This window comes from Ixodes scapularis, unplaced genomic scaffold (genome assembly GCF_016920785.2).
Source record: "Ixodes scapularis isolate PalLabHiFi unplaced genomic scaffold, ASM1692078v2 PGA_scaffold2__306_contigs__length_199485367, whole genome shotgun sequence".
NCBI classification, from domain to species: Eukaryota; Metazoa; Arthropoda; class Arachnida; order Ixodida; family Ixodidae; genus Ixodes; species Ixodes scapularis.
In genome coordinates, this window is record NW_024609857.1 from 128,530,463 (window position 1) to 128,554,835 (window position 24,373).

At 50.1% G+C, this 24,373-nt stretch overlaps 1 protein-coding gene across 1 annotated transcript in view; it reads left to right on the plus strand.

Moving 5' to 3' along the window:
• LOC8040639 (pneumococcal serine-rich repeat protein) overlaps positions 1–24,373 on the plus strand; it is a 114,513-nt gene that overhangs the window by 70,962 nt on the left and 19,178 nt on the right. Inside the window, exons 13-18 of the mRNA XM_040212945.3 lie at positions 1,301–1,358; positions 4,779–4,858; positions 6,814–6,883; positions 7,091–7,198; positions 18,519–18,628; positions 19,754–19,868. Coding sequence (XP_040068879.1) covers positions 1,301–1,358; positions 4,779–4,858; positions 6,814–6,883; positions 7,091–7,198; positions 18,519–18,628; positions 19,754–19,868 — 541 coding nt within the window. The remainder of the gene's footprint in view (positions 1–1,300; positions 1,359–4,778; positions 4,859–6,813; positions 6,884–7,090; positions 7,199–18,518; positions 18,629–19,753; positions 19,869–24,373) is intronic.

Here is a 24,373-nt window from a genome sequence, read left to right on the forward strand (position 1 = left end):
GAACTGGTAGACATTTTTTTTGCGAGTTCGATATAAACGGGTCTGACTGTATGCGAATATTCGGGTAAAGAATGAATGAGCTCTACACAAGACATACCGTGAGAACGCACACATTTTTGAGAAAATGTATTTAATATGCCAACTCTATCCAGCAGAGTTTATGCGAGAAAAAAAACAATGAAATAACAGTTGACTGTTTTGTTTTTTTCTTGTTTGAACTTTCACTATGTATAAGTAGGGAGTAAGTTCTCTATTTATATGCTTTCTAATCTTTTTCTTCAACTTTTTTTTTCTAATTTTTTAAAATTCAGTTGATGTAAAGACTGCCTCTAGTGCTCAGAAAGCACTCCCCTTGGTCACCTGCACACATACGCACGGCAAGGCAAGCGTGCGATCTGTCACACTTGCTGTATTTTTTTTTTTTTGCTGCAGATGGTTGCAGATTTGTATCGTTCGCCAATTTTTAATGCAGAAATTGCATTCTTATCAAATCTAACTCGGATTTCTCGAGCGTTCGTCACATGCTTTGGTCTAAAAGAAAATGGATGTTAGCAGATCTGGCCCAATTTGCCAGCTGCTGAACTCCTGCACCGCCAACCAGCTGCATGCGTTTGTGTGTGTCGTACGTTGATGGCATGTTATGGGTAGAGTTTCGAGGTTTTCATCCAAATTTTAGGGTGTTTTTAGAGTTTATTTTTTCCTGAAAATTTGGAGTTTATAGGAGTTTATTTTTGTTAGATTCCCAATTCTTTCACATTCCGAGATTAATTTGCAATGTTTTCTATTGAAAATATAATAAATAAAAACTATTATTTGGGTGTAAACGTTTGCTAGATTTAAAAGAATGTGCTTGTAGTATCAACTAATATTTCTTTGCGTGGATTTTGCATTGGCACCCTTGGCATGGGCAAAATCTGTCCCATAATAAAACTTACAAATGAGTGTTGCTTCGATAAATGTTGACACCTTAAGGACACTAAACTCCTGGAGGTTGTCACTGGGAAGCTTGTTTTCATTTCATCCTATTTCATCACCGTATCACGTGGCTGCAAGATGTGGAGCGGTAAAGGGTGTAATAGCTTCAACTACACCTCGACTTCCCCCTTCTATGTAAACTCTATGGTTCATAGCTTTCACTGCTACAAAAAACAGAACCCCTTCCTCTCTCTAAGAAGCACAAATAGTATGATCCAAACTGGACAGCGAAACGGTGGCTGCTAGTTTGGACTTTAACGTCAAAGCACGAGAGTCCCTGTGACGTTTCCTACTTTTCTGACCTGCTTGTGCGTCTTTTTTTCAGCGGGGAACCATTCGTGTTTGGCTGCTCATCTCTGACTGTTCCAGTGACACTTCTCAATGTAGGTCCTCTTTGTACACCACTTACACTTGGTCAAGTGTTTCTTCTTTGGCCTAAATGCTGTGGTGCAAATTTTGAATTTATTTGTAGGGTTTATATAGTAGGAATCATGCGCTAATCGGTCTCCAGTGCCATAGTCAAGAGTGTGTACACATGCTTCTGTTTATCCGTGTGTTTTTACGGACTGTCACGGTTGTCTTGGGTCACCATAGCAGGTGAAGACCAGGCATTCGTACTGTTGAAGCAGATCCCAGGGAGGGCTATACACACAAGTTCTTTGTTTTAGAAACTCCTCCCACGGCATCAGCTGGTGTGCAGCATGCATGCCTTTCAAGGCTTTCACAGCATGCTCCCAGCCCTCACCGTGCATCGACTTCGAGCCACTCTTCAGAACATGTGACCTAGGGGTTCTCAAACTTTTTCGTCTCAGGGAACCCCAGCAAGCCTCAAAAAGTCCCAAGAAACCCCCTTTCCTCCCTCCCTCCCTCCCTCCCTCCCTCCTCTCTGGTTACCGACCGATAATACTAGGCAATAAAGGCATTTAGATAGTGAACAAGAGTTTATTGCACGAACAAAATGTACAATATATATACATATTGGTGCAAAGAGTGAGGTTGGTTTGCCCACAACACCAACTCAATCCGTGGCACAGTCCGTGGAAGGTTAAACTATGGTGGGGGGGGGGGGGAGGAGAGGAGGAGGGGGAGGAGGAGGAGGAGGAGGAGGAGGAGGAGGAGGAGGAGGAGGAGGAGGGGAGGGGAGGAGGAGCGCTGCAATTTGGGTGCTCACGGAACCCATGAGACCAGCTTGCGGAACCCAGTTTGAGAACCTCTGTTATATAACCAATAAGGGACAAAGGCAAACATGTAAAACTCATGGATATTTATTTGAACGTCAGTGTACTTTATTAGCCCTATGAACTCATTGGTGGTCTTAGAGACTTGAGGATGTTTTTCTAAATCTCATAATCCATTAACTGTTTTAGCTATGTTTAGCAAGTTTATCTTGTAGCACGTATCCACTAAGGCAAAGCGACCCTGCTCGGTGGCCTAGAAATACCATCGACACCTTATTGATAATGATTTCTTTGTGGTGTCCCTTGGAATTGTTGCGATGAGACGAAGGAGAAATTAATTTAATTGATAAAGATTTTGCATATTGAAAATTTCTTTAGTGTAACAAGTTTTGTGGGCCATATCAGATAGCTTGTTGTGCAGGTTGACTCCAAAAAATCGAACATCTTAAATTGAAAGGAGATCCACTGTGTGATGCAGCACCTGTGTGGCACATGCATGTTTTTAGGAAGACAAATGGCACCAAAGCTGGTTCAACAATTTCTCGTTAAACTCAAAGTTGAAAATCTCAGAATGTCAGTTAGCTCGAAAGCTTATTGTCTCACAAAATTGGTTTCTGTAAATGCATTTGGTGGTACGGTGTCTATTAGATGGATACAGTGTCTGTGTCAGTGGTTCATGATCCACGGCATTTGGAATGGAATCTACATAATCTCAAAGCTTGCCCATAGTAGCTCAAAGAAAAGGGTGTTAAAAAATAGCTAGAAAATATTAACTTAACCAAAAAAGTCATGTTTAGGTCTAGAGAAATGGGGAACGGCAAGATATTGCCATCGAATGAAGGACCTTGCTACAGTGTAGACCGCATATAACGTATGTCGCGGGAGTCGCGAAAATCCGCACTATAAGCGGTACCGCACTATAACCAAAACATCAATTTTTCAGGCCAAAATACATGCCATGAGACAACTTACACTTGTGAAAAGAATTTATTTTATGTTAGATGAAAAATAAAGCTTAGTTTGAGGAAAGTCTTTATTTCACCTGACAAGTACAGTTCACTCTCAAGTGTGTTACACATTTTGAAAGAAATGAGCAGCTTTTGCCTGGCGCAGCCTTTTAACGGCGTCGCGGGTTGCGGACGGACGTTGAGAGCGTTCAGGATTGCTAACCCTAATCACTTTTCTCCGGAGATGAAAACGCGTGAAAATTCGCATCCTTCACACGGTACACGCCAGTAATACCTTGAACTTGAGCGCACGCATGAAATGTGCCAAATAAGAAATCCGGGCGATGTTCGAGGACACAAATGCTTAGTAATCACCACTGTAGTCGAAGTAAGCAAACACGACGACACGGGCGTTTCTGCCGTCTTGAGAGCGCCGCCTTGACATCGCCGCACGAGTAGGTGGATCTTCCCGTCTAGTACGTGCTGGGTTATCATAGCGACACACAACGAAAATTCACAGTCAAGGATAGCGCTTTTACGCGGAACGATGAGATGAACGCCGTCTACGACGACGATCACAACCGACGCCGTGTTTGCGGATAGAAGCAGCCGGCCCGCGACCGGCATGTAGCGCGCGCAACACTTCTCCTCGACCTGCGATTGGTCTGTCGCTGCGGTTGTTTGTTTCCAACGCCGCGGAGGGATGCACGCATGTGAACGACACGTGCGTGCGTCCCTCCGTCGCTAGGGCAACTGAAGCCTCTCTCTTCGCTTCTCCCGCTTGTTCGAGCACCCTCCTTGCCCCGCGAGTGCCGCTTGCGCAACGCTTGCGGCTCGCGCCGTCAGCGCCGTTATTTAGTGTCGCACAGGGAAGCGCGCTCGCTGCTCCGGTCGTCGGCGCGGCCGGCGGGCTGTGCCAGAAACCGCACTATAACCGGTATTTGCCTTCGCGCGCCTGCATTTTAAGCGGTATGTAATTACATGGAGTTCTATGGGAGACGAACCGGTGGTTTAAAAAAACCGCGTTATACCCGGTCCTGCACTATAAGCGGTGACGTTGTAAGTGGTCTATACTGTATTGCACATCTACTGACAACACTCAACTGTGGATGCTGGGGAATTCAAGGACATTTAGTTTCTCTTTTGCTTAAGGTGGTGTGTAGAGGGCTGCTTTGTCAAAGGTGCATTTTCCTTGTTTCAAGCACAAAAAAAAAAAAAAAAAAAGTTGCATTCTATTACGAGAAAAGTGTTCAGAATGTTCCTTTGTTTTGGGTACAAAAAAAAATAAAAAGTCAAATTTTGTACAGAGAAAAATGCTCAAAATGTGCCCCCCGTAGCTACAGCACTTGTCCCAGCAGATCTTGACACACTTCGGTTTTCTTTTGTTTACATGAGCAACTGAAGATTTGCCATGTAATCTTCACATTGAAGAGAAATCAGTTTCATACTCTGATGAGCTGTTCATATCAGTGCTGGACAAGCCTAGAGTGAAAGCCTGAATGCACCTGACATTTTGCAGTGTTTAATGTTATTGCTGCAGCATGTACTACAAATTTCTGATCGTGCCATGCAAGTTTTATCGAACAGCTTATTTCATAGGTAGTTAGGTGTTCCTCCTCTTGACAGTGTTGCCACATATCTCTCGAAATTTCTTCCTCCCTTGATTTTCTTTACTCAGATCCTTAGAGAGTACATCAGCGTGTCTCCTGCTGGAGTGGCCTTTGTTCAGAGCTCCGTGCGCAGAGGCGTGCTTCCTCAGTAAGTCTGTTTTGGTTGTGTTGTTAGGGAACATTCATTTCTCCTGTCAGTGAATTTGTCAGTTATCATATTTTCCGGTCTATAGGTCACACCTTTGTTATATAGGAAGGAGTGTCCAAACAGGACACTTCAGAAATCTTGAGGCGATACAACTCCGTCATATGTCATGCGACATATGATGGAGATGCTCATCACGTGGGTCCGGAGAGCCGCTCACACGCCCTGTTGGCTGTCGGTCAATTGCTCAAGGCCTCCACTGCTGTTCAAGCCCCAAAAATGGGCAAGGGAAGGATACGAGGGCTTGGCAGAACAGATGGACAGGCAGCAGGCACACCATTGGCAGGTGGTGTGTGACATCAGGTTTGACAAGCACCGAGATCTCTGCAAAGCGGGGGGGAAAAGGGGGGGGGTGGCGGGGGCGAGGAGAAAAGGTACAATGTTTGCCTGGTGGTGTCCAAACAGAAAACGGACTGCCCATCTTCAACTTTTGCTTCATATGTCGGAGTTGTGTCGCCTCACGATTTCTGAAGTGTCCTGTTTGGACAGCCCTTAAGCCACACCCTCCTGTAAATTGTCGTTTCCAGGAAAAACTTGGTATGTAAGTCGCACCTAATTTGTACGGTCGGCGCAGCGAAACCGCACTGAAAAGCCTGTCATTTGTCTACTATGATTGCAATATCCATGCAAGCGAAAGTAAGTTTCAAAATCCCCGTCAACAAATCAAACAAGGAATATAACCCTCATGGCGAATTGCTGCAGTTAAGGTCCGCACTTAGCATAAAATCTCGTAAGAGTCCCCACCCGTAATGAAGAGATAAATAGTGAAAATTATGAGATGGGCAATCTTAAGCAATGCGACAACGATATTTGACAACACATTTGTGATAAACATTGGGGCACCCGCTTAAACCACGTGAATTGGGAGCTTATACTGCATATCATAGACACGGGAAATTTGTGTTTAATGGTGGGATAAACACTTGGAAATTTGCTACAAACTTGTGTCACAGGAACTGATACCACTGATCGCATATGCAGGAGATTCATGCTTTACGTTGTAATAAGCACGTGGGGACCTGCTACAAACTCGGGTATCACGGGAACCGATATTGTGCACGCAGATCGCGGACATAAAACGCAGGAACCCACAACAAACTCGCACGTATAAGTTTGTATAAGTCACGGGAATGGACCTGCATATTGCGGACGTAGCAGATTCGTGTTTCACAAAACATGCGGGAAACCGCAACAAAGTTATGTGTAACGGGAATGGTTGAACCACAACAAACCCACATGTCACGGAAATGCATACCATAGATCGTGTGACAGTGCAATCAATACTGTATGCGGGAACCATCTGCTACATACTCGCTTGTCAGATGTACCGGTACCAAAGATTGTGTGGTTGATGTGATTTCGGTTGGACGTTGCGTGATATCCGAATGGAATTGGGGGGTAAGCGGTTTTAGAATTTTTATATTATGGGTATTCAGCCCCCCCAAAAAAATAACAGAATGGGTGATCTCTCTGGGGAGGGCGTTCATATGAACTTTTACCGTGATAGGAAAAAATACAGACAAGTCAAAACCATTGTGTAAAGCGCATTGACATAAATTTGTTGAAAAAAATCTTTGACTTATACATTTGAAAATACAGTAATCACCCAATCATTTTGATGATGTCAGTTGTATGGAATCAAATCATTTGAGCTGGAGGTGGACTATGAAACTGGTCTCAGCTGGGTCCAGCTGGATCCAGATGGGGTGAAATTGGTAATCTAAATCTAGCTCTAGTTGGATTGATCTCCACCTGGGCTTGCTTAGACCGAGTGCTCTGGTAGTTGGAATGTTAGCTTAATTGATCTCTTGTATAAATTGATATCCGAAAGGCAAATGGAGGATGTTTGTGTTTGTCTTTAGACACTCGAAGAACCGTTCTATCTTTGCACTTACCAGGATGCTGGAGGAAATCCTGAACACGCGGTTGATGGTGAAGCAGTCCATGAAGGAGTGCAAAGACGACAAGGTAATTGATCCAACCGCACATTTGCTTTCATGACTTGCAGTTTTTAAGAATGGGGTGATAAAGTAAAACCTAGAATGAAATAAGTGAATGTTAGGGTGAGCTTTCAAAAGTTTGAACTACTGTCTCCAAGTGTACTTGTGATATTGCCTGCATTTGGGCTGTGAGTCCTTTAGAAGGGTCTTTGTGTTCACACGGTTTTGTTTTCAGGTGCTGAGGAAAGTGCTGGATGCTCGCCAGCTTGGCCTGAAGCTGATCTCGAACGTGACCTACGGCTACACAGCGGCAAGTTTTTCGGGCAGGATGCCATGCGTTGAGGTATGACGGCTTCTCGCAGGGCTTTTGACCCTCCTTGGCGGGTAGCAGATTGCTGTCCTGAGAAGACGTTACCAAAGTTACGTTACCATCCATAAGGCTCATCTGGGATCCAAGTTTATGAGGTGTATGCTTGCAAAAAACGACTTAAATCCAGCTTTGGTGCTCCAGCCGGGTTCTATCAAAGTGCTTCTGAAGGAAGGAACACGCCACAAATATGTAACTCGTATGTTTTGTGGAACGGTAGAGACTAATAATTTTGTATCCTGATACAAAATACAGTGTAGACTGCATATAACAAATGTCACGGGAGTCGCGAAAATTCGCACTATAAGCGGTACCGCGCTATAACCAAAACATAAATTTTTCAGGCCAAATTACATCCCATGAGCCAACTTAGCTTCGTAAAACAATTTCAGTGATGTGATTGCTGCGCCAATTGCGCCAAACTGCGCCAAGGGGCTAACCCTGCTACATCCTGCTACATTTCGCCAAAATATGGGTAATCTGTGCCAACTTCCGCCAAGCCTGCGCCAAAGGACCAATTTAGGTCGCCTTTCAAAACCGAAACTAAACCGAGTATTGTAATCTAGAGCGTGTGTTGTGTGGCACAAGCCGCCGCCTGACACAAAGTACCGTGCATCAATTGTCCACTCAGTCTTGCATGATTTTTCCGGCGTCTCGCGTTTCGCGCTCTCGTCTTGTGGGTCTCGTGTCCCCTCTCTTTTTTTATATATTTTCAGCGATAGACGCGGATGTGTGCAGACACCCGGACGCTAGCGTGCCGGGTACCAGCCATGCCGTCGTGCTGTGAAACGAAACCATGCTTTTGCACGGCAGGAGTTACTTTGTTAGCTGAAGCAACGGCCGTGGGAAAACTATATTTGGTCACTGCCTTTCAGTCACCGTGGTTGCGCGACGTCGAATGTTGCCGTCCCCACATCACTGCAGATATGGTACTTTCTAAACTGTAACTTAAGGACCGCCGCATGTTCATCAGCATTCCTGTTCTTGTTTAAATTAGACGTTATTACAAAAATTCATCTTTAATTCAAAGACTGCTCTGTCAAAGTATTGATTATCTAGATTCCTCTCGGTGGGCCTTCTTTCAAGAGGGGCCTCGGTACGTGAAAAATCTGCCGTGAAAGAAAGTTGGTGAAGGGAAGTGAGCTGAAGCAAAGAAGGCAATGTCTGCATGCTGAACCCGCATAGCGCGCTTGTGTTTGTCTCGAGTTCAGTCGTTGCACAAAGCGCTCCAAGAACGTTTTGAGGCTGGCTCGCAATGTCTTGCATCGATGCACTCAGGTTCTTTATTTTTTGTGTGTTTAGCTTGTACCTTGTTTGCCGGCCTGGCAAGCACGCGCCACTGGACTGGTTTTGTCGCATGCTCGAAAGTTACATTTTGTGTACAATTTTGGGGATAAGTTAAGGACGTAACTGAGGGGCATGGTTTCGGTTTCGATCGGACAGCTGTTGTCTGCGCTCGCGCGACGAAGTATGCCCAGCAGCAAGCCTGCCGAAGTTTGCCTCACATGCATGCGAACATGATTGCGTGACTGAGGCACCAGCTGGGACGCTTGCGATTCATTGTTTTACGTTTGCTTACTTTTTACAAAAATCTGGCACGTCGAGAAACAGTAAAACGGTGGCAAGCGGTTTTTCGAAATTGCTTGCAATGCCTACAGCACTGTACACTTGTGGGATGTCTGAGCAGTAAAAACAGAAGCAGCGAGTTCCATCACAACACATTGTCACGATCTTTCTCGAACGTGGACGAAGGGGGCCGAAGCACCCGCCGAGAAGAGACGACACGCAGCCTGGTTGTGAGGGTGGACGATGTCTGGCCGGAGCGGCGTACGCTCAACGGCGTTTATTGTTGCGATGAACAATGTTGCCCGCCGAGCCAGGCGGCTGCAGACGGGCGGACTGGAGGGGGGCGCCACTAACTTGTCACACTCCTCCCCCCCAGTTTGTTTGTTATAAAACAAAACTAAACACAATGCGCACGGCCGACACCATCTCGGCGTCTGGTCGTGCAAAGTCCCGGCCTGTCGACGATGAAGGTCACCCCGGCGAGTAGCGGTCAGGTGGCCTCCGCTGCCGTGCACTCCGCCTGGGTACAGGTGTCGACGGGCCAGGTGTGGCAACGCCAGGCGCTGCCTGAACCGGTCGCGCTCCACCCGGTAGAGCTGCAGGGACCGGATTTGTGAGTGGCACCGGTCCAACTGGTGCTGCAGGACTAGAGACTCTTGTTGCCTCCGTGGTGGGTGGCGCTCCGCTGGCCACGACTGGTGCTGTTGGGCCCCCTGCAGGCTGGTCCTCAGAAGCGACGGCCGAGGGTGGAAGCCAGGTCCCGAGGCGAGGCCTGACATGGTCGGCGTGCCGGTGCCAGGTGGTCCCGTCGGGCATGCGGACGAGCAGCGATGAGGCACTCGCTGGTGAAACCACATGTCCGGCAGACCAGGGTGGGCCAGGACGGAAGTTCCTGGCGTACACCGACGCTCCCGGCTCCGGCAAAGGCCCGGGACGGCACCCTCGGTCAGCAGCCAGCTTCTGCTTCAGCTGCTTCAGGAGCGCCGTGGACCGGAGGTCCGGATGCAAGACGTCCAGGGGGGTCTTGACCATCCGGCCCAGCAGAAGCTCGCAGGGGGCACGGCCAGTGACCTCATGGGGTGTGGTCCGGTACTGAAACAGTACCCGGGCCACCTGCGTCCGGAAATCCCCGGGCTGGCTCCTCTTCAGCTTGTTCTTGAGGGTCTGGACCACCCGCTCAGCTGCATCATTGGAAGCGGGGTGGTACGGCGGAACCAGCATCCGGCGGATCCCATTCCTCTGCAGCCAGTCGAGGTACTCGGCGCTAGCGAAAGCGGGACCATTGTCGGACACAATGATGTCCGGCAATCCCTGCGCCGCGAAGACCTGCCGCAGAGCCGCAATGGTCGCGCTTGCCGATGGACTGGTGACTGGCAGTGCCTCCACCCACTTGGAGAAGGCGTCCACTACCACCAGGAAGTAGTGGCCCTTGAAGGGTCCCGCATAGTCCACGTGCAAGCGGGACCACGGCCTCTGTGGGAACGGCCAGGGGGTGATCGCCACGTGGCGCGAGGCTCGCTGGTTCTCCTGGCAGACCTGGCAGCCTTGCACCTGGTGCACGATGTCCTGGTCCAAGCCAGGCCACCAAACGTGCGACCGTGCCACCATTTTGGTCTTTTCAATGCCAGGATGCCCCGCGTGCAGCAGCTGCAGCACCTTGGCCCGCAGACTTTGTGGAATCACCACCCTGGAACCCCACAGGAGGCAGCCTTGCTCCAAGCTCAGCTCGGCAGTCTTGTGGCTGTATGCCTGGTGACGCAGCTCCTCCCCTCGGGCAACCGCCTTGACCACCTGGGACAGCACCGGGTCCCGGCTGGTCGCCTGCGCCACCGCAGTCCTGGTGAGCACCCCCGGGTAGGCCCGCTCCAGCAGGAACACGTCAGCTGGCTCTGGAACAACAGCAGGCACCTCCGGCAGGGGCAGGCGGCTCAGGGCGTCGGCAGGTCCCAAGTCCTTCCCAGGGCGGTAGACCAGCTTGTACCTGTAGGCTGCCAGCGTCAAGGCCCAGCGTACCACACGAGGCGATGCTTGCACTGGGACTGCCTTGTCAGGTCCCAGCAGCCCCAGCAGCGGCTTGTGGTCCGTGACTGCCTCGAATTGCCGGCCCCACAGGTACTGATGGAAGCGTTGGACCCCAAAGATGAGGGCCAAGCCTTCCTTGTCGAGCTGGCTGTAGCGTTGCTCCGCCGCATGAAGCCGACGAGAAGCAAACGCCACAGGGTGTTCCTGACCATCCTGACCCCGGTGCGACAGGACGGCTCCTACCCCGTACGGCGACGCATCCACGGTGAGGATTACAGGCTTGGCCGGGTCGAAGTGCACCAGCACTGGAGCCTTAACGACCAGCTCTTTGCTGTGCTGGAAGGCCAAGTCCTGCTCCTTCTTCCAGGCCCACTGCTGACCGTCACGATGCAGCGGCTCCAGATGCGTCGACAGGTTGGGCAGGAACCTCCTGTAGAAGTTGATGAGGCCGAGGTAGCTCTGAAGCTCCTTCTTGCTCTTGGGCTTCGGCGCCTTGAGCACGGCCTCAATCTTGCGGGGTGCCGGGGCCAGGCCAGCCTGGGAGATGATGTGTCCCAGGTACTCCACGCTGGGGGTCAGGAACACGCACTTGTCCAGCCTCAGCTTGAGACCGGCGTCCCGTAGTAGTGTCAGGACTTTGCGCAGGTTCTGCAGGTGGTCCCCGTCGTCGGTACCGGTAACCAGGATGTCGTCCAAGTACACCGCCACGTGCCTCATGCCCCTGAAGAGGTTGTCCATCTCCCTCTGGAAGATGGCTGGGGCTGAGGCCACGCCGAACGGAAGGCGCGTGTACTGGAAGAGTCCCATGGTAGTCGAAATGGTGACATACTTCCGGGCGGCATCCTGGAGCACCAGCTGCTGGTAGGCATCTCGAAGGTCGAGCTTGGTGAACTTCTGTCCCCCAGACAGAGCCGACCAGAGATCTTCTACCCGAGGCAGCGGGTACTTTTCGACGGTAGCGACGGGGTTTATGGTGACCTTGAAGTCCCCGCAGATCCTGACTCGGCCGTCTCGCTTGAGGACTGGAACAATCGGTGCAGCCCACTCGGAAGACTTGACGGGCACCAGGATACCCTCTCGCTGCAGCCGTTGCAGCTCCTGGGTGACCCCGTCCTTCAGGGCGAACGGCAGCGGACGCGGCTTGAAGAACCGAGGCCGGGCTCCCTCGGGTACGTGGATGCCGACCGTCGTGCCGGCAAAGGTGCCCACCCCTGGCTGGAACAGGGACTGGAAGTCGGTCAGGAGGCTCGGGACGTCCTTCACCACGTGCAGCGCAGCTTCATGGTACTCCGGCAGCCGAACACCCAGCGAGTGAATCCAGTTCCAGCCCAGCAGCGTCGGCGACGACCCCTTGGTTAAATAAAGGGGAAGGATTGCCTCCCTTTCGCCAAGGCGAACGCTGACTTGGGCCCGACCCTGGACCTGGAAAAGCTGCCCGGAGTAGCTGCGCAGCATGACGTCAGACGCCTCGATAGACACGCCGGGGAAGGTCCGCTTGAACAGCTTCCCGGGCATGACCGACACGCTGGCCCCCGTGTCCAGCTCCATGGTGATGGGGTGGCCGCAGATTTCGACGGACACCAAGTATGGTGGCACAGACGATGGAAGTCTGTTGGTGTGCCACACGTCGAAAATCTACGGGTCCTCGGCCACGACGTGGACCCTGGCTGAAGACGAACCCGGGCCTGGTGCCGCTCGTCCCCGCCGCGTTCTCTTGCGACGGCCACCCTGGCCGCGGGCTTGGCTGGAACCCGGGCTTGAACCAGGCTGCTGCTGCTGCTGGCCGCCGCTCGTCCTCCCCCCTCGGCAGACACGTGCGAGGTGCCCAGTTCTCCCGCACGTGAAACATTGTGCGTGGACGAACTGGCACTGTGAGGGGGAGTGGGCAGCACCGCAGCGGCTGCAGGCACCGCTCCTTGTCGCCATCTTGTGCACCGCCGCTTCCGTCGACGGTGAGCCGGCCGCACGCGCAATCTCGCTGGCGTCCTTCGCTGCTGCTTCCATCGCCAGCGCTGCCTTCACCGCGTCGTCCAGCGAGGGGTCGGGGAGCTCCAGGAGTCGCGTCTGCATGGCAGGGGTGTTGATGCCGCAGACGAACCGGTCCCGGAGTAGCGAGTCCAACTGGTCGCCGAAGGCGCAGGTGCTCGCTAACCCTCGTAGCGCAGCGACGAACTGCCTGAGGGTCTCCCCGTCCTGGCGGCTCCGGTTGTTGAAGCGGAACCGCTCCATAAGCGTGGACGGCGCCGGGCTGAAGTGCGAGCGCAGCGTGGCGAGCAGCTCACCCAGCGATTTAACGTGCGGCGTGGCCGGCTTGAGGAGGTCGAGCAGGAGGCTGAAGACTCGGGTCCCGCAGCTGGCCAGGAAGATGTCCCGTTGTTTCGCCTCGGGCGTATCGTTCGCCCGGAAGAACACGTGGACCTGTTCTTCGTAGACCGGCCAGGCGGACCCATCTCCGTCGAACGGCTCGAGCCTCCCGTAGAGCGGCATGGCGACAGGAGCGGGGCGCGGTGTTGCGACTTTCTCGGCGGCGTGGGCCGAACCGTGCACGTTGGTGGCCTCCAGTGCCACGGTTCCTCGTCGCCAGTGTCACGATCTTTCTCGAACGTGGACGAAGGGGGCCGAAGCACCCGCCGAGAAGAGACGACACGCAGCCTGGTTGTGAGGGTGGACGATGTCTGGCCGGAGCGGTGTACGCTCAACGGCGTTTATTGTCGCGATGAACAATGTTGCCCGCCGAGCCAGGCGGCCGCAGACGGGCGGACTGGAGGGGGGCGCCACTAACTTGTCACACACGTAACATCAGAACGCAACACAACACAAAGTGCCCTTCGTTTCTACAGCACTTAAAACAAACATATTTATTTTCCTAAGAATATCTGCTCCAAAATCCACTTTTGCTGCTCCGAAACACTGTCTTGGCTGCTCCAAAAGCCGCTTTTGCTGCTCCCAAACACTGTTTTGGTTGCTCCAAAGGCCACATTTGCTGCTCCAAAACACTGTTTTGGTTGCTCCGGAACGTGCACCAAAATGGCTGCCAATCACATCACTGCAATTTATTTTATGTTAGATGAAAAATAAAGCTAATCTGAGGAAAGTCCTTCTTTCACCAGACTAGTACACTTCTCTCTCAAGTGTGTCACACATTTTGAAAGAAATGGGTGACTTTTGCTTGGCGCAGCCTTTTAACGGCGGTTCGGACGGACGTTGCGAGGGTTCAGGATTGCTAACCCTAATCACTTTTCTCCGGTGATGAAAACGCGTGAAAATTCGCATCCTTTATATGGTACGCGCCAGTAATACCTTGAACTTGAGCGCAAGCATGAAATGCTCCAAATAAGTAAGAAATCCAGGCGATGTTCGAAGACGCAAACGTTTAGAAAGCACCACTGTAGTCGAACTAAACAAACACGACGACACGGGCGTTTCTGCTGTCTTGAGAGTGCCGCCACGACATCGCCGCACGGGTAGGTGGATCTTCCCTTCTAGTATGTGCTGGGTTATCATAGTGACACACGACGAAAATTCACAGTCAAGGATAGCGCTTTTACGCGGAACGATGAGCTTCCACCACACCGTCCATGTCGACGATCACCACCGACGCCATGTTTGCAGATAGAAGAAGTCGGCCCGCGACCGGCGTGCAACGCGCGCAACCAGTTCTTCTCGACCTATGATTGGTCTGTCGTTGCGGTTGTTTCCAACGCAGCGGGGGAAAGTTGGGCTCGCTCCAAATCATTGTATTGTAATAGACGTGCATGCATCCCTCCGTCGCTATGGCAACTGAAGCCTCTCTCTTTGCTTCTCGTCGCTTCGAGTAACCTCCTTGCCATCCTTGCCCCCGCAAGTGCCGCTTGCGGCTGGCGCCGTTATCTAGTGTCGCACAGGGAAGCGCGCTCGCTGCGCCGGTTGTGGGCGGGTTGTTCCAGAAGCCGCTCTATAACCGGTATTTCCCTTCGCGTTTGCATTTTAAGCGCTATGTAATTACATGGAGTTTTATGGGAGGCAAACTGGTGGTTGAAAAAAGCCGTGTTATACTCGTTTCTGCACTATAAGCGGTTACGTTGTAAGTGGTTTATACTGTACAGGAGTTTCATACTCAAAGAAGTACAGAAGGAAAAGATTAGAGGGGTAGTCTGTTCTCATGGACCGTGTTTTCCATGTTTATGAAATTGTTGTGGTCATATTTGTCACCTTTCGATGAAGGAATGTGGTCCCATTCCTTACTCGAATGGCAGGTAAAAACGTCCAGATGTTTTCTTGGAAAGCGTGTCTCTTTATGCATGCATACTCGCCGCATATGACAAAGGCTTATGTGGAGAAAGTGCACCGCGTAATTGAGATTTTGGTCACACTTAAAAATATTCCCCGCGTGTTCTGAATTCATCTGCCGTTTATTGCTGGTGCAATTAAGCATACAGCTTCTGTTCATTTGTTGGTTTTGCACATAAAGCCTTTAAATTTACCTACTTTACGCATATCGTAATATACCAGAAGAGCACCCAGTCATACCGGAGAAAATGGGGTGTGATAAAGGCACAGATACTTTTTTGGTTCAATCAACTGAAAGAAACTTTCAAACAGGGACTACAGTCGAACCTCGATATAACGAACTTCAATGTAACGAAATCCTCGATTTAACGAAGTATTTTATTTTTCATAATTTCTTGCCCATAGGCCCCATGTATTTTTAGTCTCTATATAACGAAGTCTATTTTGCTGCTATTTCAATATAACGAAGTGCCATTGCCATAGAAGGCAATAAATAAATCAACTCTAAAAAACAACTTTGCAAAAAAAAAATTATGCGCAAACGCGAGCGCTTGATAGGTTACTTCACGGGGACAGGCCTTCCAACGTTCCTATAGGCTGCCCGAGGATGCGGCGCCGGTAGCGCCGGCGAGGCATGCGGCAAAGCGGATTCCGCGGGGCTGGCCAGAAAATGCCGAGCAAAAAGTTAACACGGCATAACAGCATCACCACTGACATTCACTGATCATCATAGTCCACTGTACCGCGGGTAGCGCGGGAGCCAACTTCAGCGGCGGAGCGACATGATGGCGCGACCGCGCGACCGCACGGGCAGTGCCATCTAGGAGAAGACCGATTATCGTCTTGCCATCTAGGAGAAGACCGATTATCGTCTTGTGCAAGCACACTGTGGGCGCAAGGGGCGCAAGAGGGCAAGTAAACTTAAGTAAACTGTGCGGTCAGGAGTGCTGTGTAGGTTGGAAACATTGGCACCGCCTAAACTAAACAGCTTTATTTTTCAACCGGGCGGTTCACTCACGTGCTTGCGGGCATAAGGAAACGTAAAGTTCTTTCTTTGGATGAGAAAGCAAACGTTTTGGACGCCATCCTGAAGAAACTGCCGAGATCACGAGCACTCGGGAAGTGCTCGACGCAATGGACCTACTGAGGAGGTACACGGCGTCGCATAGGCAGCAAGATGCCGTGCAAGCGCTCTGGGCGCTCGAATGCCGTATGACGCCGCTGCTACTGTCGGACAAGGCGCAAGCAAAACTCGCGGACTACTTTGCCCCAAAATAAATGTCATTTTCGGTGAGTTTTCATACCCGTAAAATGTTTCGGAATTTTTTTTTTTTCGCATGCTAAAGCCAAATTTTGATTTAGCGAAATTTCAATGTAACGAAGTAAATTGCGAATTTTACCGACTTCGTTACATCGAGGTTTAACTGTATATGCAAGTCAAGCGCACTTGATTAAAAAAGTACTGAAAATCAAAAATACGAAGTATACAATATTTGTAGGAATCCCATTTGCACCCCATTAATTGGCATGAAAAAGTTTTATATCAAAAATTTAATTTCCGCAGAGGCCACAAATAAATCTTTACATCTACCCACCAATCATTCCAGTCCGAGCTTGGCGTTCTGACGTCCCTGCGCACCCTTGTCTCCTCCTCTCTCTCAGTTTTTGGTGCATTGCCCGTCCAATCTGCAAACGCATAAAAAAGATGGGCCACCGACCAGCCGAAATCTATCGTGCGGATGCTACAAGTCGCTGGAGCCGATCCAGCACTGAGAGGACTTTACTGTTCGGTTTTACCTCGCTATTCCCGGAGCCCTAGCTCATGTGGTGAGAAATTGGCTGGGGTAGTTATTCAGGAATAGCTAGCTGCATCGGCCGCCATCATACAGACGATTGCAAGCGGGGCATCTGGCCATCTCCGCGTCTCTGCTCGAGCGAGCGAGCACGTGCAGTTGCGAGCCTGGGAAAGGTGCCTTCACGCGCATGGCGCACATGCTTGCATGCACGGGGCACCGGCAGGAATGCCGCTCTTGCAATCGTCTATACTCGTGAAAAGAAAAGGAAGGCGTGCAGCAGCACTGGCGAGGCATTTCGCATTGCCACGGCACACTACGTCATACGTGCATTGTCTCAGAACCATTCTCTGGATGGCAATGAAATCTCACAGTTGGAAAAGCCAGTCAAAGAGCTGCCTGTAGCAGCAGACGCTGTGCAAACGGCAGTGAACAGCCCGTGGCCCGAGCCCACCCTGAGCGCCCGACCCGCATGCGCTGCTGCGTGCAACTCGTTTGTTTCTGAAAGATTCTATGCCATCTACGAGGAAAAGGCTACAAAAAACTCGCAGGGTTTCTTATGTTATCCCTTAGACAACCTGAAGGCGAAAGCCGAAGCGCCGACGCATTAAAGACGGACACACGATTTGCTTAATTTACTTTTATTCCTCTTAATTTGCTTTGTCATCCTTCTTAAATTCATTGCCTCTAATTCTCCTGAGTGGCCATGTAAATGTGATAGCGAACCTCCGAAGGCACTGTGCTCTCTGACGACGCACTTTTGGCTCTGTTAATCTCACGGCATGTTGCACGCCCGCTCTTCACCGCTGCTTGAGCGAGAGTGTCCTCCTCCCCGCTGAATTTGTGCCGTGCACACGCCTCCGCCGATTCTGGCACAAGTGACGCCATCTCGTGGTCCAGCGACGAACCGTGGGTTTTGGTGTTCTTGCTCAAGGACTGAACGATGAGACATATAAGGCTTCCGTCTTAATAAATCATGGGCAAATCCCTCTGAGAAAATAAGAAAATTAAGCGTGTCTCGATTCTGTCTGATGAACTCGGAGGTGCGCAGAATCTGTTGCAAATGAGCTAGGCATATGAGGATTGTGTGTGTGACATAATAGTCACGTGATGTCAAGGTGTCACGATGTCAGGCTGTCGTGTAACGTGCCGCACGATGTCGCGGTGTCCTGCGACACCCTGACGTCAAGGTCATATAAGCAGTATAGCCCCATCGGGCTACATTGCTTATGTAACCTTGACCTGCGTGTCGATCGAGCGGAACGCTCGAGCGTAAAGCATTGATTTTCTCATAAAACGCAGCCCTATAACACAGTCTGTGTTAAAAGTGAATGCGGTGGGACTGTAGGCTAGTGAAAGAAGTGGGACGTGTGTGTTTTTAAGTTAAAGCAAGCATACAGGCTCAGGGAGCAAGTTAAAGCAAGCATGTACAGGCCCAGGGAGCAAGTTAAAGTGAGCATACTGGCTCAGAGAGCTAGTTAAAGCATGCATAGATGCTCATGGTCAGGCGGGACAAGCGCAAGAGCAAAGCTTCAGAAATAGTTGAGTTCAGAGCCTTGCGTTTGTCCCGTCCTTCCTTGCACTCTCTGGCTTTGCTTCGGGGCTTACGCGACTCCTCCGTTCCTCTCCTCCCTTCTCCCAAACAGCTGGCCGACAGCATTGTGAGCAAGGGCCGGGAGACCCTGGAGCGCGCCATCAAGACAGTCGAGGCCACCTCCCGCTGGGGCGGGCAAGTCATCTACGGCGACACTGACAGGTGAGTGCGACTTTGCCGTCATCCATGCTTTGGTCCACCGTAACTCGGCAGAGGGCGAACCCCACGGCTCCTTCGAGTCGGTTGGAGCGACGGAGGCAGAGCACGCGACTGCCCTTACCAAAGGTACCGGGGTGAGGGCGTAGCCCGAGCGTTCGGAGAAGAGAGGAAGGAGGAACATCGCCCTTACCCTCCTTTGCCTGCCCCGGACGTTGCTCTTGTCCCCCTCGGAGGTTAGCCCGTCACTCGAAATTCATACAAAAGAGACTCTCCTATCTCTCCCGCCCGTGGCTTTGACGGTACTGCGCACAACTAGCGAGATAGAGTGCAGTCGCGCGTCTTTCTCCGACGTGCCGATAGGCTCGCCAAGACCATAGCCTTCGTCATTTGCCGAGTTACGGTGAGACGGAGTATGAGTGTTGCAATCTCGAAGTTTGTGTCTTGTCTTTTTTAACTGAATGAACCAGACCGAAGGGAGATGCTGGTCTTGAAGAGTGCGACTGTATTTTTGTAGGAAATGTCGTCACTTAAAACTACTGCTTAGCGTATACTTGAACGAAGCAAAAATGGATGACTGGGTATTTGTATCTGCCGTATCTCATTTCACAAAGGTCGGATCACGCTTCAAAAATTAAAGAATGCAGCTGTAGTAACGATGCTTTCAAGTACTCATTCGCTTAGACTGCTTTCGAATGACTCGTATTTAAATGTGACAGCATTTCTTTGAACATTTATTACAATTTTACTGGGGTTTTAATCCAAATGATGTGGCTTTTGTCACGATTGTCTATACTCTCACGGAAGGGTAATTTTTTAAAAATGATTTATATAGTTAAAAAAGGAGGATTCAGAGGTTTCAATTCTTAGTTATTGAGGAAAAATAGTATTTAACGTGATCTTGATAAACCATGTGTAGAGTGCAAATACAATGTAAAATCAAGCTTTTTCTAAAAATGAGAACGCTGTTTAAATGCTGATGATCAGCATAAAGTAGAAATGAATAGCTAGAATGAGTCCTGGTTGCAAAGCATCCAAGTGGGATTGCTCTGACGAAGGATGAGGTCGGACTATTTAGGTCGATTTATCTTTGGTTATGGCTGGCTAACTGTTGTCACGTCCTCCGTGCAGCATGTTCGTGCTCCTCCAAGGCAAGACCAAGGAACAGGCATTCCAGATTGGGCAGGAAATTGCAGAGGTGGTAACTGCCCAGAACCCCAAGCCTATCAAACTTAAATTTGAAAAGGTTAGTGGGATTCCTAATTTTTGCACACTATGTGGCGGAGGTTATCCAGCCAGCAATGAAGAATGCACAAAAAAAAATAAAGTACATCTAGCAGCTGCAAAGGCCATGTGGATTGCCGCACAGTTCTGTGGCGAGCTCTCACCACTTTCAGCTTGCACTCTCAAAGAGAGTTTTCTCGTTTATTGTAATACAAAAATGTTTGGTTCAATTTCTTTTTTTTTTTACATATTTGAATTTGAAATAAAATGTTATAGTTGGTAAGGCATTACTTGCAGATATACTCTGTGCCAGTGCATCAGTTCCATTGTCACCAGCAGCCAGCTTCTGCCATTCTGAACTTTTGTTTACTTCGGGTCGTGCAACTGTGGTAGCTCAAAACTGGGTATGACCCAGATGCGTTTCCTGAGGGAAAAGAGGTTCGTGGTCGCCACTTTCCAATGCAGTAGGGGTTCCCAGACTTGTTCATTGTAAGGAGCCCCTATCTCTCCATGAATGGCAGCCGAGGAATCTTTCCTGGTCTTGGCACTGATGTAACACAGCGGGGCACAAGCTTTCAGGCCTTGTGAACAATAATGCTTACAATAGGGTGTGCTCATCTCGTAGTCACAAATGCGTCTTAGGTGTGTTAAAATAGTGGTTAAGATGGAAAAAACACTTTAGTTGTGAGTAGGGACAGTTGAGGAAATTTGGGAGCCCAAGGAGTCTGTGAGGTTGTCCTGGGGAACCGCTAGCTTCCTGGGTACCCAGTTTTGAGAACCTACATAGTGCACCATACCACTGCATATCTATGACCGTGGCAGTGCCTGTCAATGTGTGACAAGCGGTGTGGGCGGGCCGTCCGGTGTCCTCTCTGTTTTGACCGCACAGTGTTGAGCTGGAGCAATCCTTCCGATTGTGGAGCCAAACGTGGCTAGCGCAATCCACTTCGGGATCCCCTCCCAACCAGAGCTTTGCTTGCTGCCTTCTTTTAGGTCAGGAAATCCCACGCCGGATTCCCGGGAACCCAAAGGTCTGTTGGGTCACGTTCCCAAGTTGTAGTCCAGCAAACCGTCTGGCGGGCTTTTGCCAGAATTCAGTTGAACCCTTCTCTGGTACTTCGTGGAAAGTAGCTCCAGATTTAGAACGATAGTTAGCAATTTGTTTAACCTGAAAAGTACTCACCTCGCTTGTTCTATGACTCTGCGGAAAAAGGTGATAAAACGTTGGTCACAAAAGTAATTGGTTCCTAGGGATTCATTTAGTCGAACTGTGTGTTGCACATCTGGGGTTCTAAACCTATTGACCTCGAGAAATGTCTGTCTGCCTCGAATGACAGCCAAGGAAGCCCTGTGCACCTTTTTAATTTTTTAAATTTTGAGCAGTACAGAGGTTTATAGTCTTCATTAACAATGACATATATGCTGGGACATTTTTGCACATAAATGAACATGAGTGCGTGACTTCTGTAAAATACCGAGCAAGCGCACGACAAAAATTTAGAGACAATCGCAAAAAGATAGGGGATGGGCGCTTGTCTGGTCATCAATTTTACATATAAATCTGCCATGCGCATTTTCTTAGATCTTAAAAATTTGTGAATGGGCGCTTAATGTGGAATGGGCGGATGCGGGGTATTCTACGGTAAACATGCTAAAATATTGACGAAACTGGAAAAACACTTTACCAGAGGTAGGGACATTTAAAGGGGCCCTCCGGAGCTTTCTGCGATCGTCTGTTTATGTTGTTATATTGCGTAGTAGGTGCAAGTCAATATGTATACAATGTTTTAGATTACAAAACCGTTTATTAAGGAGATGGCAGTAGAAATATATCGGGACTATTTTCTCTTGGAAGACAATCCCCCATTCCCTGCCCATCGCTAAAACTTGACCAATGGAAATTCTGCATCTCGCGGTGAATGCGAACGTTATTATTGCAACACTTTTTAAGCTTGTTGTAAATTAGAGTTTGAGAAAAACGTAAAGTGATTGTGGTGCGGGAAACATAGTCCGCAATTATCGCTCCAAAACCAGCGAACTATGTTTTCTCCCCGCAAGCTGGTTGCTAGGGGGTGATACGTCGACTCGTCTGCTTCCCGGGGCGTCTGCAGGCGTGCGTTTGCGGGACGCGTGTTCCTTCTTTTCGTGGATCCCGACTCCGAAGCCAGCTTTGCGATCCTTCCACGTCAACGAGTCAAACTTTTCCTTGTCATCTGTGGAATGCGACTGCGTATTGCAGTAGCAGCGCGACGGTGCAGTGTGACGAACGACGACTGCCGAGCACAAAGTCCGGGTCCCTTGACGACGGTCCGCGCGTGTTCGAGAGATTCCTCCGCGGGTCGGCGGTCGGCCGCGTTGGTGACGCGCAGTGACGGCGGAATCCTTCGCTTGCTATTGGCTGACGCGTAAAGAGATGGCCCTCCCGTTTTCTGGGGTCATCTCAGAAAGGGGGGCGTGCCGGGGACTTTGATAGAAAATTTTAATAGGAAAATCCGCCACGCATGACAGTAATTTTATGATTTTTAGGATCCTTAGGGCCTGTAGATTGAGTTACCGCCATAAATAGACCATCGCAGAACGCTCCGGAGGGCCCCTTTAAGAGGTATCGGGTGCTCGAAGAACTCTAGAGGGTACTCTTGGGAACCCCCTTGATTCTGAAGGGTACTCTGTGATGGGGACGTGCCGTACGAGCCCACTCTCATTTGTTACTGCCATAATCACATTGCTGCCAACCACAGCATCCACATTCTTTACGACCGACGTGTCTAACGTGTCTACCGGTAAGTGGCTTTCTCGGAAGATAGCGCATGATGGGTTCCCGCTCGAGGCTTCGTTCAGAAATTCTTCCCCGCCCTAGGCCGGGTTCTTTTTCACCGCCAAAATGGCGGGACCCCGGAGCGTCTCACGTTAACCACAGCGGAAGATCCCCGGTGCCAGGGACGCGTCTTTGACCGGTGCCTTCGCTGCGTTCCCATTTGTGGCCCTTTGATTTCCACCCAACGATGTTGCACTCGGGTCGTGCCACTGCCCGTCATGATCCCGGTGGCGGCACGGCAGCGGAGGTGGGTGTGACAGGCGCCCTAGGACATTCTCCATCCTGACCATGACATCCGATGGCATGACCAGCTGGCTCCTGCGACATACTAATTTGTCACCATTTTCGGACCATTTTTCGGCGTGCTTGTGGTGTAGGACGGTAAACGCACCAGTCAAAAACACTTGCCAGGCACCATGTTCGGCACTTGCTGCCACTGGCAGCAAGTGCCGAGCTGCCGACGCTTGCCATCGGCACTTGAGGTGCACATTACCAACGCGCGCGCACGTTACTGATGGATGTGCATGGTTACTGACGCACATGGATAGTTACTGACACATGCGCATAGTTACTGATGCATGTGCACATACTAACACACACACATAATTACTGATGCACGTGCGTAGTTACTGACACGCGCATAATTACCGATGCATGTGCATGTTACTGACGCATGCACAGTTACTCATGCACCTGCGCATTGCTGACAAATGCACATAGTAGTTACTGACACACTGCACATTACCGATGCACACACATACTGCTTGTGCACGTGCGCATTACTAATGCACACGTATAGTTACTGATGCCCATTCATGTTGCTGATGCACGCGCATAGTTATTGACACGTGCATAGTTACTGATTCACGTGCGCATTACTGACGTACACACACAGTTACTGCCGCACCTGCATGTTCCTGACGAACGCGCATTGTAGCTACCAACGAACGTGCACATTACTGACACATGCACATACTTACATACACACCCGTGTAGTTACCAACTCATGCGCACGTTACCATACCTCGGCGAACCTCACTCATGAGGACCCTCACTCACCCTCATCTTCACAGGTGAGGTGAGGGTAAGTGAGTTTCTGAACCAGGAAAATTCATGAGTGTGAGGGTGAGTGAGGGCTGTGAGTGCGTGAGGGGTGTGAGGGCCATGAGTGCGTGAGGGGCGTGAAGACGGTGAGTGGCATGAGTGCGTGAGGCGTGTGAGGGCGGTGAGTGCGTGAGGGCGGTGAGTGCGTAGTTGCATGTGGGGTGTAAGGGCCTTGAGGGTGGTGAGTTTCGTGAAGGCCATGAGTGCATGAGGGGCGTGAGGGCAGTGAGTGCGTGAGGCCACCTTCAGACGGAGCAACTTTCTCAGCACTTTCAGTGTTGATGGCGGGTTATTCCCTAGCTTCCCTAGATCGACTCGAATTTCTGAGATCAGGTCCAGCTCGAAACAAGCGAGCAACTCGAAGCAATTCGAAGACGTTTGAAGCGGCTGCCTCCAATCAGGGACGCGATATCTTCACGTGATACCTCGTGCCAGTGATGATAACGACAAAAGACTTGGTTCTGGTTTGAAATTTATCGTTTTTTAAAGTAAACTGTTTCAGAAAGATGCATTAGCATTCTCAACAAGATTTAAATGCATAAGAACACGTTTATAGCGCGTAATTGTGTGTCTAAAGAGTGCAAGCAGAATGAAATTTCATGATGATG